This window comes from Numida meleagris, chromosome 4 (assembly GCF_002078875.1).
Source record: "Numida meleagris isolate 19003 breed g44 Domestic line chromosome 4, NumMel1.0, whole genome shotgun sequence".
NCBI classification, from domain to species: Eukaryota; Metazoa; Chordata; class Aves; order Galliformes; family Numididae; genus Numida; species Numida meleagris.
Genome location: NC_034412.1, coordinates 8,156,989 through 8,171,196, shown reverse-complemented (window position 1 = coordinate 8,171,196; position 14,208 = coordinate 8,156,989). Strand labels below are relative to the sequence as shown.

The 14,208-nt window shown below is 53.1% G+C and overlaps 1 protein-coding gene across 1 annotated transcript in view; it reads right to left on the bottom strand.

Annotated features, from left to right (window-relative positions):
* The window catches only part of SENP5 (SUMO1/sentrin specific peptidase 5), a 64,519-nt gene continuing 50,712 nt past the window's right edge, over positions 402–14,208 (bottom strand). Inside the window, exon 10 of the mRNA XM_021394664.1 lies at positions 402–616. Within this exon, the coding sequence (XP_021250339.1) occupies positions 590–616 (27 nt within the window). The 3' untranslated portion in view covers positions 402–589. The remainder of the gene's footprint in view (positions 617–14,208) is intronic.

The window sequence follows — 14,208 nt, the reverse complement described above, 5'->3', positions numbered from 1 at the left end:
TGTGGGTGTGCGGGAATGGGACGAGGAGGAGGAGAGGAGGAGCATCTCCCCGCGCCGCGGGGGTGAGAGGCAGAGCTGCACATTGGAGGTGTGCGAGGAGATGTTTAGACACAACGTGGGGCGGAGATGGATGGCAGCCAGGCAGCTGTGCCATGCTCCCATAAGAGATCAGACTCCATCCTCGGCCCCCTCCCAGCACCAGGGGCTGCAGTGCGGATGTTGGGCAGTGTCACAGGGCCGATGCCGCACCCCGCGTCCCCTTCTCCCCAAGGCAGGTGGGACTGCTCCTGCACATCTCCACCCAACCTCACCCCGATCAACCCAACCTTCCAATGTCAACACGACACTCATCCAAGTGGGAGAGGGCAGAGGCAAGTACAGCAGACTTTTTTTTTCAAGCATTTTCAAGCATTTCAAATTGTTTATCGTTATTATTGCTAGCACAACTCCCATCATTTCTCAGCCCAGCTCCCCGCTGTCTTTGGTTGATTCTCCCATCAGCAGGAGGCCTGGAGGGCTGCTTGGCTTTGTCCCCCAAGGCACACATGGAAACAGTTCTTGGTGGTTTGGGCCTTTTGTACACTGCGGATTACAACAGGTCTCTCCTGTAAGGAGTCTGAAAAAGGAAGAGCACTAATTGTTATTAACTCTGCCAAAGCCAATAATATCCTCGGGTAATTATCGGTTTACCCAATTTTCCTGTGAGCCTACTGTGTAAATACTCCATTGTGAAGAGGCCATTACTCACTCCCCGCTCCGCCTCGCCGTGGTGCTGGCGGTACGCTCCGGCTGCCCAGCACTCATTGCCATTGGGGCAGCTCACAGCCGGGGCAACCCCAGCCCTGCCCAAGCAAGAGCTGCCCCCAGCTCAGCCCTGCCCTGTGCCCCGTGCCCCGTGCCCCATGCCACACACATCGGTCCCATTGTCTCCAGGACCAACAATGAGTGCCGGCAGCGGGGCCGCGTGCCGCGCTGTCAGGGAGCCCGGCCGCGCTCCTTTCATCGCCGCTCGTTTGTTTGGATTAGAGTCGGCTCTCTCCTGGATCCTTTGTTCGCTGTTTGTTATTCCACATGCACCCAGTGCTGCGCGTTCATCTTTATTAGCTCTAATTGCTTCCCCGTTCTAATGGGATCTCGCAATTCGCGCACAATTGAAAGGAAATGTATTCATTAAAATAATTCTCTTCTAACTGTTGTTCAGCGTCGGTGCTGTTGGTGCGGCTGCTCTCAGCCCCCCCCTGCCCACCGCTAGGCCCTCATTAGGACGGGCGGGAGCAGTGCTTCGTTAAGGATTTGGGCTTAATATGAACACCAGGCTGCGGGCTGGGCTGGGTGTGGGTGAGGGCTGTGGCACAGGGGAACCCCTCACCACCATCACTTAGGGCAGGGATGGGAAGTGGGCAGGTTTAGGGCTCGCAGAGCACTTCTGCTGTTGATGGGTGGCACAGGAGCATGTTCTTCCTACGAGCAATGCCGACGTGCAGGAGCTGCCCCTGCAGCCGGGCCACCGCACAGTGCCAGCACCATGGGGTGGCTTCGTGGTGCAGCAGCCACAACCCCGGGCTCTCCCATGCACACCTCACGCATCGCCCAGAGCTGATTCAGGTATGGAAGCTTCGTTTAAAATGCAAATGACTCGGCGTTGCCTAACAGCGATGGCACTAATGGGATGTGAGTTTGTGCCCACTAATAGCATCCTGCCGTACTTCTGAAGAAAGTGTCTGCTTTGTCTCCGCATTTGTCTGTGACAGAAGAACATTACCCAGGCCCGGGCTCCCATTCTATTAATACATTTGCTTAATTACGCTGTACAGAGAGTGCCAGGCTGGCAGACAGACTGCAGAACCTCTGCTATCGCTGGAAGTGCTCCGGTGAAGAAGACAGCGGTGACATCACGGGCGGTGACATCACCCTGTGACACGCTCCCCATGCTCTGCAGCCCCTCTGACCCTGCCCAGCAAAGGGCAGGCGCTCAGTCAGTGTGTCCCTATGGCACGGCCCTGGCATCCCGCTGCCGAGCGCTCCTCCTGCCCCCACCACGGGCTCTCTGTCTATCTGCATTTCAGCAGCGCCTATCAGACTCCTCAGACAGCGCGCTGGATGGACACGAACCATCTGCCTCCAGGTCAAGTGGCCATGACAGCCGTCCGCTGGCCGCCAAGGCTTTGTGACCGTCTTCCCAGAGCCTCCGGCTGATTGCGGGTATCGCTCCCCACTCCGTCACTTTTTATTCATCCTTGGGATGTACTTGAGAGCTGTCAGCTCCCGGAGGCAGAGTGCCTGCATGAAACCTGTGCTCGGGATGGATGTGCAGTAGGGGCCCTGTGCCAGGCTGGGGTGTTTCTCCCCAGCGCGGGCTCCTTGCTCGCACACATGGGACTGGGGAGCCCATGGTACCCAGCAGCAGGGGATGGCTGCAGGCTCTGGGAATGCATTGCGGGACACCTCGTCCACTGCTCCAGTGAAAGGGGACAAGCAGGCAAGGCAAGAGGGGATCATTCCTGCTTTGAAGAGAGTGAAGTGAGATTACTCGTTTTCACCCCGTTCTGCACATAAAGCTAGCACTTCCTTTGAGGCAGCCCTCGAGGACTTCCAACACCCTGACTTCATCAAACTGGAAAACATTTGAAAACTGAAGCCGTTCTGCTAGGGCTGGGCTCCTGAAGCTTGTAATTGCTGGCGAGGTGGGAGCAGGGCAGGGGAGAGGGGGACCGGGCTGATCTGCACCCCACAGCCCCTCCCTGCTCCCGCTGCCCACGGAGCATCACCCTCGCCCCAAGCACACCCCAAATGTGGCAGGGCTGAGCCTCCTTCCTGCAGCACCTGTGGGAATGGTGCTGGATCACAGTCACGGCGTGCATTCTTTATTTTAGCTGCTAACACATCTCCCTTCTAAGCCTCACTCCTGCTGCAAAGCTGCGTAGGTTTCTGCCTGCCTTGCTTTACTACGCTTTACTATTTGCCTTTTCTCTTCCCTCCCTTGTCTAGCACCCCTGTCTGCTCCCAGGCTTCCCCCATTGCCTTGCCTTCATGGATCAACACCATCACCAGCGCTGCCATACCTGCACATGGGGCTGCAAACGGCTCCAGGGCTGTTGTACAGGCTCGACTTTGTGTTTGCTCTCTTGAAATCCATACAGTAACTGAGGGCTGAAGCAGGGAAAGCTTCCAACAGGCCCATTACCCAATTACTAATTCTGTTCTCTCCATTGAGCTTGACAATAACATTTGTGGGAAATTAAGAGAGGGCAATGCTCTTCCCTGCTCAGAGGAAGAATGAAAGCCCTGCTGCCATTGGCTTCCAGATGTCATTTTATATTTTCTATAAAAGTTTATAGAGACCCCGGCTGGCCCTGGAGACACTATCCGAGGAGCAAGCAGGGACTGCCACTTGCACTTGCACGGGCTGGTGTGGGGCCCTGGCCAAAGCGATGCCTCTGCTGTGCACTGGGCTGCATGGGGAGGGCACAGCTTTTTGGGAGCAGCTTTTTGGGGGCAGGTCAGGCTCTGGGGAGCAGCCTGAGGAGGAAGAACTCCCAGAGCCCCCAGTCTGCTCATGAGTTTTATGCCCTTCTCCCCTTGGATCCTGCACTCTCAGCTTGGCACACCGGGTAGGGGCAGAGCAGGGAGCAGGATGGGCCCTTCTCACCCTTTGTTTTGTATCTTCAGAAACACAAGTTGCCATAGGAACCACAGACCGGGCTCCTCATTAGCAGCCCTGGGTCTGGATGTCAGATGAAAGTTGCTGCTCCCTTTCCCACCCCAGTGCCCTGCTGCCCAGCTGGAGGCAGGGAGAGCCGTGCCCGGGGCGGCAGCGTATCCCTGGCTGCCCCAGGGACATGGATGGGTGCCACAGTGGGAACCGAGGTGTAGGAATGCACCCGCCTTCACGTTCCCTGCCTGCAGCAGCGCCTTTGAAAGCACAGAATGCATCTACTGTTGGCAGCACTGCGCAGCGCGGTGCCCGCCCGCCTTCTGACCCTCTCTCCAAGGAGGAGCTATTTAAAGCATTGCATCGAACCACTCTGTCTGCCCGGAGAGGGACTTTGAGCACTTCCATAGGTTCCAGGGCTTGCTGCAGGAAGGGAAGGGCTCCTTGTAGGGCATTGGCGAGGGGAGGACCCGCTCACAGCTGCACACCCAGAATGACATCAGCACATCCACCGCTACCCAGCGATGTAATGGCATCCGCTAATCTCCAGTGTCAAGTAATCTGCAGCCACTGGGACAACACGAAGGAAAGCAGAGCTGGACCGATCCCTGCTCATTTGCCCAGCCTTAATCCCAGAGAAGCAAGCTAATAATGCACAGAGCTCAGTACCTGCTCGCCTTTATTAAATTCCCCGCATCACTCCTACATTACATCCATTCTTGCCAACTAGATCTGCCCCGCTTCAGAGCCAGCAAGAAAGGACACATTTCCAACAAACCCCAGGCTACAACCTATTTGCTCGCACTATCTGATGAATTTTTATGAATCGTGAAAACATTTTGTTTAAAGCAAAAGGAGAACCCAGGGCTGATGCGGCACCACACGCACCGACCAGGCTGGGACCAGCTGGCCCCCAGCCCTGGCCCTGCCTGCACCATCCCGCTCCGTCCCCCAGACCCACGGCTCCTCCAGGAATGGGAGCCCTGTGGTGCAGAGCTCCTGTTCACAACAGAATTCCTCCTTGCTGAGCTGGGGATGCACCGACACAAGAGCACAGCCCCACGCAGACCATAAATAAACAGCGACAAGTGCACGGCGCTCCTTTCTTTTGCATGCCTGAAAGCTAGAAATAACGTCTGACGCTCAGAAGAAAGGAAATATTTAGTTAAGAGAAGGGGAGTGCTGTAAGAAGGCAAGGCAAACACTACATATTTATTTTTTATGGTGTAAATGGAAAGCCCAAGCGTTTGGCTCCGCTGCATTATTTCACAGTGTATCTCTGGCAGAACTCGAGAGCTCCGCTCGCATCCAGCCCCGCAATTACTGCGCCGTGCTGCCAAAATGACACGCTAAGAACAGGCAGAAAGCTTCGCCCCGCGCACGGGAAGGCCGCTCCGAGGGGTCGGCAGGGACTGCAGCTCGGGCCGTGGCACGCTAATAAAGCGGCTGAGTCTCCATATGGTATTTTGGCACCGAAATGTCAGCTGCTTTTCAGACACTGTACTTTAATCATTTCAGACAGACCCCTTTTAAATGGTTTGTTTAGTTTGCTTGGAGAATAATATTTGTTATTTGGTTTTCAGAATGACTAATAAATGAACTGTCTTTGCTCGGGGAGAATAATGCCACTTAAGCAAAACCTAGTGCCGCCGTTCAGAGCTATTTAATAAGAAATACCTGTCAGTGTCAGAATATATTTACCCTGCATTAGCTTTGAAGAATTGCAGAATTAGTTTTCCCCTTGCTAAGTTTACTTTATGTAAAATGTAACACATGAACTGTGAATATGTGGACAGCAAACAGACTGTATGGATGCATTCATCCTCCCCCGGAAAACGCTGACAGCAGCGAGAGGAACACCTCCGAACAGCAGCGCTGACACCATCAAACGCGGAACGTGACAGCTGCCAGGGATCCTCCGCCTGGCTCAGAGGCAAAATCAAGCCCAAGGAAACACGCTGTACTCTATTTATCCTCTTGTTTAATCCAGAGGGGAAAGCATCAGCATAATTAAACGCTTTTAACCTTTCGGTTTGAACTCACGGCGGAAGAGAGCGGCGCTGCGCGGGAGCTGAGCCTCACCCCGTGCCTCCATCGCTCGGCCCTGCTCTCTGCCCCCCTCACAGCCTCACCCCGTGCCTCCATCGCTCGGCCCTGCTCTCTGCCCCCCTCACAGCCTCACCCCGTGCCTCCATCGCTCGGCCCTGCTCTCTGCCCCCCTCACAGCCTCACCCCGTGCCTCCATCGCTCGCCGAGGGGCCGTCCCATTGCCATCATCCACACGGCTCCGTGTGCGTCCCCAGCTGGCGCGGGCTCCGCAGCCATTGGCGAGGCCAACGGTCGGCTGTGCAAAGAAGTTATTTACTTCCCAGCTGTCTCGGTGGCATCTTGACCATCTGGGAAGAATATGGAAATAAGATTTTTAGCGAGTTAAAGCCTCTCTGCTGATAAATTAACCAGGTGGCTCCAGAAGTAGGCGCAGCTGATAAAAGCTGGCATTTCTGAGCACGTAGCGGCGTGTATGCGCAGATGTAGGTGTGAGCGGATGCAGTTCCCCATCTCACCCACGTGTCTGGGTGCCCAGCTCACATTGCTGTGAAGCTGCCCGGGTTTCCAGGCAAACAGAGCCCAGTATCCAGCCACAAAATTGGTGTGCAACAAAACAAGGGCCACACGGGGCTGAGCTACGAAGGAGTGGGGCCAAATCCAGCCCCATGGGGAGAACAGGGCTGGGAGCAGCCCCCACCTCATCCCATCCCAGGCAGGGTGCAAGTGTGCCCCCAGCACGATGAGTTCACCCCAAGGTGATGGCAGCAAGCGGGAGCACGGTGCAGCAGGGAAACAGAGAGTGCAGCCTGGCACAGGCACAGGGACCTCTCAGCTCTCGTGCCAGCCTCTTACCAGTCCAAATATGCTGCTGGGCTGAAGTGGGGCTGGCTTCCTTCAGCATGACTCACTGAGATTGCTGCCTGCCTGCCAGGAGAGTTCCCAGGAACCGGGAGCAGCGGGACAGGAATTGCAGCTGTCTGCTGAGCACTGCAGTTTGAGCCAGGTCTCCCCAAAGCACCCCAAAGCACTTCAGGCCAGATGCAGGTTGCTGAGACCAGAGCATAGAGCCTCAAATTCAGGGTGGATGGGAGGGAGCCAGGAGGCCCTTCAAAAAGAGTACCCCAGGAGATCAATGTACAACGGTGCCAGCGCTCCACCGCTGCCTCCCTGTGACCCAATGGCTGGACTGACACCCAGCAATCCCATTGTAACCCGAACTTAAAGCACCAGCAAGGGATCCAGAAAAACCTACAGCCTACCTTGCCAGTTTTCATTCTGGGAGCAAAGGCACTGCTAAGTTCCAGAATGATTTGAGTCCCACGCAGTCCTGCTTCATCTGATGGGTTCAGTGCCGGCCAGCTCTCCTTCTCCCCAACACAATACAGCACGTTCTTGCCATCACCCACAGCCTTTTAACTGGGAATTACGAGCACTGTGGAGCTGGAGGTTGGATCTGGTGGAGCCGGTCAACGTGGGGCAGGGGGCTCTCATGGTACAGTCCTGCTGTGCCCCAGCAGACATGTGTGGTCATTTAGGGCTCAGCAGAGGTCGAGCATCTCCTTCACACTAATGTCAGTGATTTCTGGGTGCCGAGGGACAGCAGAAGAGCAGCAGCCAGGCACCCATCTCCTGAGACCGTGGTGCAGCTTGGTGAAATTTTAATGCTTTTCTTCCTTTTTTTTTTTTTTTTTTTTGCTCCTACCCATAGGAATGCTTCGAGCTCAGATGTGCCCAGATGGCTCAGGGAAACCCGTGGGACCACAGAGTGGGATTTACTGGCCACAATAGCATGTAAACATTTGTATAACTTCAAACCTGTCAGTGTTTTTTTCTTTTTCTTTTTTTTTAATTGACTGAGAAAAGCAAAGCGTTAAAGCATAAAACCTGGGAAATTGTCAGAGGGTCTCAAGTGCCCGTGGTGCCAGCGGCGCTCGATGCAGATGCAGGCAGGACCCAAAGCTCCCGGCTAGTGCTGATGCTAATGCACACAGCAGCCAAGCAAGACGTGGTGACCATACACACCCGCCACATGCTCAGCCTTGCAGCAGGAAGCCCTTCCATGCTCTGTGCTGTACCCCAGCGCCGACCCGGGGCGGGCTGCCTCTCTGCCCCCCAGCACCTGAGTGCTTCCAGCAGCAGGGAGGGCTGAGGTGAGACCATCTCCTTTCATCGCAGGATCACAGGCAGCAGCGCTCACTCGCTGAGGAACAAGGCCCTTTCTTTAGTTTTAACTCCCAAAGCATTTGGTGACTCTGTAAAGGAGGGAATTAACCTGGGTTTCTAGACAGAGAGTAAAGCAGCTGATGCTTTAAAGCAGCGTCTAGAGGCAGAGACGATCTTCAAAATGTTCTGACTTCCAGTTTTAAGAGAAACATTTCTCCTTTGAAATTAGCTTAATGAAAGGATCACAAAATTAATTAAAACTCAAAATGAAATGCAACGCTTCGCATCAGGTCGAATGAAACGTTTTAGCACGCTTTAAAAGGAAATCAGAGATGGTTTTCATTTCGATTAAAGAAACCCCACTCTCTTTCCCCCAGCTCTGGAAAGCATTTGGATTACACTGATCTGGGAAAAAAGAAACCCGGCCCTTCTCCTCCTCCTCCTCCTCCTCCTCCTCCATTTCTGCCCATCGCTGCTCGCAGAGGGGAACGGCTCTCTCTCCCAGCCCAAAATGTCTCCCTCTTCCACCAAAGAGTGATAAAGGCATTCTGGCAGCACGAGGCGGTGTTTGGTTTGGTTTGTGTTGTGTTGTCGTGCTGACCCTTCGGCTGCTGGGGCCGTCAGGGGCAGGCCTGACAGCAGCACTGTGTGTGCTGGACTGCACCTTTCCGTGGGTCTCAGAGGGTTCAGAGGGCCACGAGCAGGGCCCAGCACCCGGCCTATCCCATGCCCCACAGCCCGGCCTGCCCCGTGCCCCACGGCTCGGCCTGCAGCTGGTTTGCATCACTGTGCTCTTCCCATTGCACCGCACGAGGCAGCGCCTGAAGATCTGCCTTTCTCTTTGGCTGAAATGTGACTCTAATTAGATGATAACAAGGCTCTGACATTCCCTAATTGTAATCCAATCCGTGCAAGGGGACGTTATTAAAATGATTAAAATTATTGATAAAGCGGAGGAAGGACGTTGGGTCAGAAAATGCGGTATTTGGCCCACGGCGCAGAACGACGCGGGTCCAGATCTGTCCCTAAGGATGGGCCAACCCACGGCCAGCATTTCCCACAGCTTGTGGTGACTGCAGGCCATACACCTCACAGGGAGACGTCTGCCCCCCAGGAGGGGGCCACTTCAAAATGGGGGATGAGCTGAGGCAGCACAGGGAATTCACCCCGAGCTGGCGTGGCTGCAGGCTGTGGGCAGGCCCGTGGGGCACATGGGACACGATATCTCTGGAGCTGGAACCTTTATGGCAAAGACCTAAAGGAAAGGCAGTTTGGATGGCAAGAGGTGGATGCAGCCTTTGGGTAGAACAAGTAAAGCACAGCTTCATCAGACCTGAGGCTGCTAAGCTGGTAGATGGGCCAGCTTTTTCCACACCTGTATGTGCTGATGTATGAGTCCCAGTGCAAACATTACCGCTTCACATGATGTGTCTTTTAGACACTCTTTCCGGAAGGTTTTAGTTCCGTGAAAGATGGGAATCAGCACCTGGGGACGGGCAATCAGGCTCTCATCTGCTCAGGTGAAACCAAAGGGAACTCTGTCCCTGTCCGTGAGAGGAGAAGGTATTCTTTAAGCCAGGCACCTCTCTGCAGGCATGAGCCAGAAACAGATGGAGCAAGTCCTGAGGGCCTCAAGTCTCCACAAAGTAATGCTGAAGAGGGCAAGCTTTCATTTTAATGCCTCTAAAACCCCACGAGGCATTGCAGCAGCTATGCTGCATCTCTGGCACAGGAGCAGGCACACATGCCCCACAGCCCTGCCACCAAAGCGGCCATCAGGCAGTGACAAGCAAGGACCTACCTGGCAGCTCCTGAGCACTGAGCCCATCACTGCTCCCAGTATTGCCAATGGCATCGCTCCTGCTGGACCCCGTGGTTCTGTCCATGGGATGCTGCACTCCAGAAACCTCAAGGATCTCCCTTGGTGTTTCCCAGAACAGCCCCACGGCTCCTCTAGTTTCCTACAGCTGCTGCACACCAGCATGGCAGCACCCACAGCATCCCCGACCCACCCTCAGAGACAGCAGGGAAGTCCCTGGCACAGCCCCATGTCACAGCCCGGGGGCTGGGGAAACCCTTCCATCCACAGGGAAAAGGCTCGTGGTGTGATGCTGAAAGATGGCAATACCAATGGAAAGGGGACAGAGAGGCACAGACGGTGAAGCCCTCAGTTTGGTGGCCAGCAGTCAGCACGTGCTGGAAGAAAGGCATTTCGTGCAGCTCTCCCCAGCGCCCATCTGCACACAGGAGCTGAGCACCAGCACACAGAGGAGTGAATACAGCAGCGCTTCTCAAGAAATCCTCCCGAGCTCGCAAACCATTTGCAGAGAACAATTTATTCATCCCATTCACACCTTATTTCTGTTCACAAGCAGATCAGAGCCTCCATGAAATTTCTCCTTGCTAGAAATTATGCAGCAAATATTTCAGCAGACGTATCCCCAGCAAATCACCCGCTGCCAGCGCTGTTCCCCCTTCACAGTCAGAAATCGGAGCTGCTTCGCTAGGACACGCGGCTCCCATAGCACAGCTCACTCTCTGACACAGAGGCACCACCAGGCACTGCTTCTCAGCTTATAAATAAAAGCTCACAACAGAATCAGCCTTACCGTGCAAGTATTCATGATTATGAATTTGAAAGTCGCTTCCTATGAATAAGCCGGCACCGTTTGCATTAAAACATGCTGCTTCAGCATCGCTCCTGCCAGTGTACATGTTTGCTAGAGCAGCCACAGAGAGCAAACCCAAAAAGGTCACGGAGGGAAAGCGAACACGTTTATGGAGAAATTCAAACGCGGGTTTGGTGGTGGCTCGGGACAACGGTGCTGCAGAAACACGGGCAACGTCTCCATCACCCTCAGGGACTGCAGCGTGCAGGGCTCACCGCACAGGGACACAGCGCTCCGCTCACTGTGAAGCCAATTGTTTCCATACCCACCAACTCGCAGATTTTGAAGGTTTTCTCTTATTAAAAAAAAAAAAAGCCAAATATTTCTTTTTTATTTTTCTTTTTTTTTTTCCTCACAGAACTCACATTGGGAACCCATGGAGGAGTTTTTAAGCCTCTACCTTCGTATTTTAATAAAACATAGTTTAGAGAGGGTTTTTTTCTTTTTTTTTTTTTTTTTCTGCTGGAAATATCTTCATTAAATACAGGAGGAACTAAAGGGCACGTTAATATAATTCACAGACGATACTAAATTAGGATATATTGTACGCGGCAGTGCGGACTGCGAAATAATACAAAGGGCCCCAGAGAGATTGGAAACCTGGGTAGAAAATAAATGAGATTCAATTTGGAAAAATGCCGCCGATGCCTCTGGGGAAAATAATTTGAAACACACGGAAACCTGGGAAGCGGGAACAGCTAACAGGGAGTTTGAAACAATAACAGAGAGAAAATTGGTCTGCAAAGCATTACGGACCCCCTCGAACGCCCGCTGCAGCCCGCGGAGGTTCCTGCTGCGGCAGCCAGGCCCGGAGGTGCCTCCTGTCGCGCTGTGGCACAGGGACAGCCCCAGGACGGCTCCGTGACCCACACACCGCTGGGCCGCACCCGCACGGTGGGGCGGAAGGTCGGGGAAGGGCATCGCTCTGAGATCACCATCGGCACGGCTGCACGCAGCGCCGGCAGAAAGCTGCTCTGCAGGCGGGACTGCTGACCCAAGCAAGGAACAGGCAGAACCGAAGGCCAAAGGCAAACGCTCCGCGAGATGGACCCGCAGCGCTCAGGCACGCCGTGGGATGCACCGCGGCCGTGCTCAAGGCCCCTGGTCCCCCTCGCCGCACAAACACGTACCTCCCCCATCTCTCAGGATCACATTTTTGAGGAAACAGCGTGGGGAGGATGAAGCATTAGCTTTGGCAAGGGAACGGCTGCCCAGCCTTCAGTTTACAAAGCAGGAAGGCAAAACCACTGCTGTCAGGGGGACACAGCGCGCTAGGGGACAGAGGGCAGCCCAGGCAGCCCCCCAGCACCACGAGAGGCTGCGGGCAGGGACCCGGCCCCACACAGCCTCCCAGGGCCGCGGCGCACCTCGCGCTCCCCTATTACAAGAAGCCATCGAAGCTTGTAAACACCTCCGGTGATGAACTGTACCCAGCAATTTTCTCCTTTTCATTAGAATTATTTACACCACGAGATCTTAAAACAACAAAAATCAACTGCGGAAGAAGCAAGGAGGAGCGGACCAAGGACTCCTGCTTCCCATCGCTGCTTCCCCGCTTCCAAAATGCACGCTCTTTGTTCAGCAGCTCGAGCATTGCACACGTACTTTAAAAGGCAGCAGTGCAAACACTTGTTACAGTACCCGGCGTTTACTCGTGACCTCAGTTCATCAAGCAGCAGCGTTTCTGACATTTTGAAGTCGTTTTATTTCCACCTTTGGGACGCAAATAAAAATCTTTAAACATTTTGTTGAACGAGCTTTGAGAAGCGTGGCTTCGGAGACACCTAACCAAAGGCAATGTTTTTGTTTAGATAAGGTTGGAATTATATAAGGCTACCCAATGACCCAAAAAGCTCTAATGGAAGAGTTATCGCTTCCTCAAAGCGCTCCAAATTAAACGCGATTGTTCTCTTCCCCCAGACGAGAGCTCTGGCACTGGGGCAGCAGCAAGGGCGGTTGGATGGGGCTCCCCAGGGCCCCACAGGCTCCGGGAGACATTCATCTCAGATCAGAGGGAACTTGTTTACTCTTTTCCAGGACTATTGATTTTTAGACACGTCTCTCCAACAGCTTACATCTAGCTCTCACAAGAGGGGTCCTCAGGAATTAAAGATATGGACATGAGACTCGCTCTTGAAGCCCCTGGGAAACACCAGAGGTTTGAAAAGGCATTTTCCTGCACTCGAGGACTGCCACAACACGCTGACTCGCTAATCAGCATCGAGCTTCAGCCAGCAAGTATTTAAGGCAGAGAAGCAAGGAGACCTCGGGAACCGTGCCATGCACAGCACAACAGCAACCGGCTCGCAGCCTTCTCTCAGGTCATCACCAACTAGAGGGTTTTTTTTTAAAGAAACAGAGGCTAATGAGGTGACTGGAATCAAACATCTGCATGTCTTTTTTTTTTTTTTTAATAACTTGCCTCTAAATATGAATGCAGCAGAACGCACTGAAGCAAGAAGCTAGGTGTAATCTATTACCTACACAAACTGAGATTCGCTGCCTTCACTCAGCCTTCACGGTGTCAGGGATGTGGGATTTTTAATGGGCTGCATAATCAGAAAGCAAGCAAGCATCCTTAACTTTAACATACAGCTCGCAGTCAGTGTCAGCCTCTGGACTGGAACAAAGGATGAATTTATATACTTTAACGCAAGTACTTGCACACTTTGTCACAAAGAAAGCTCATCTCCTTATACCACCATTCTCCATGCACCAAACCAGTAGATGCAGACCCCTGGTCTCCCACGTGAGATTTTCTGGAAACCCTCTTCAGAGCTGCAGAGTCCCCGGACAGCCGATAAAACACGCCCTGTCCAGACCAGGACCTGTCACGTTTGTTACCTTCTCCTCAATCCCTTAGAAATGCAGAACACGCTTTGACAAGCTTCATTTCCGTATTTAGACAGTTTCAAAAGTATTCTCTATATTCTAATTGCATGCCAATCTTCATCCAACTGCCGATCAGCAAAATTCAGGTTAAAAAACATCTCAACGCTACGTTCACTTTTTTGAAAGTAAAAGAGCGGAGGTTTTGAATTCAAAAATGGAGCCATGTAATTGTTTAAATGAGCATTCCTTTACCGTATCATCCTCCCCAGTAAGAAGCAGTGCCATATTTAATGCGAGCAGCTATATTTGGTTACAAATCATATTTTAGCAATTATACTACACAGCAAGAATGAACAACTCTGTAGTTTTTAATAAAATACACATGAGAAACAGGATCTTCAATTTACATTTATTTTTATCTTGCTCATTCATGAGAAGTCATGTTCCAAACCTACTCTGTCTCATCTTTCCATCAGAGCAGAGCAGAGCAATGTCTGAGCATCAGGATCTCAGGCTGAGAAGCAGCCGGGAAAGCTGGGCTGGAAGGTATGGAGCTGGCACCTCCGCCCTGCAGAGCTGCACCCTGCAGAGGCCATGCTGACTTCCCTTGTGATGTGTTCTATGGGCAGACCAAGTATTCCTGGTACTAAAATGGGCCCCTGAAGCCAAAATTCCTCTCCTTGCTTTAAAGCCTACCAAAGGCTCCAATTAATTCCCGCTGGCAACAGATAGGCATCTTAAATCCACTGTGCTTCAGCCCTTAATTGACTGATGTATCATTAAGGCAAGGAGGAGGGAGAGAAAGGAGCAGGGAAGGGCTGAAGAATGCAGAACAACAGGGCT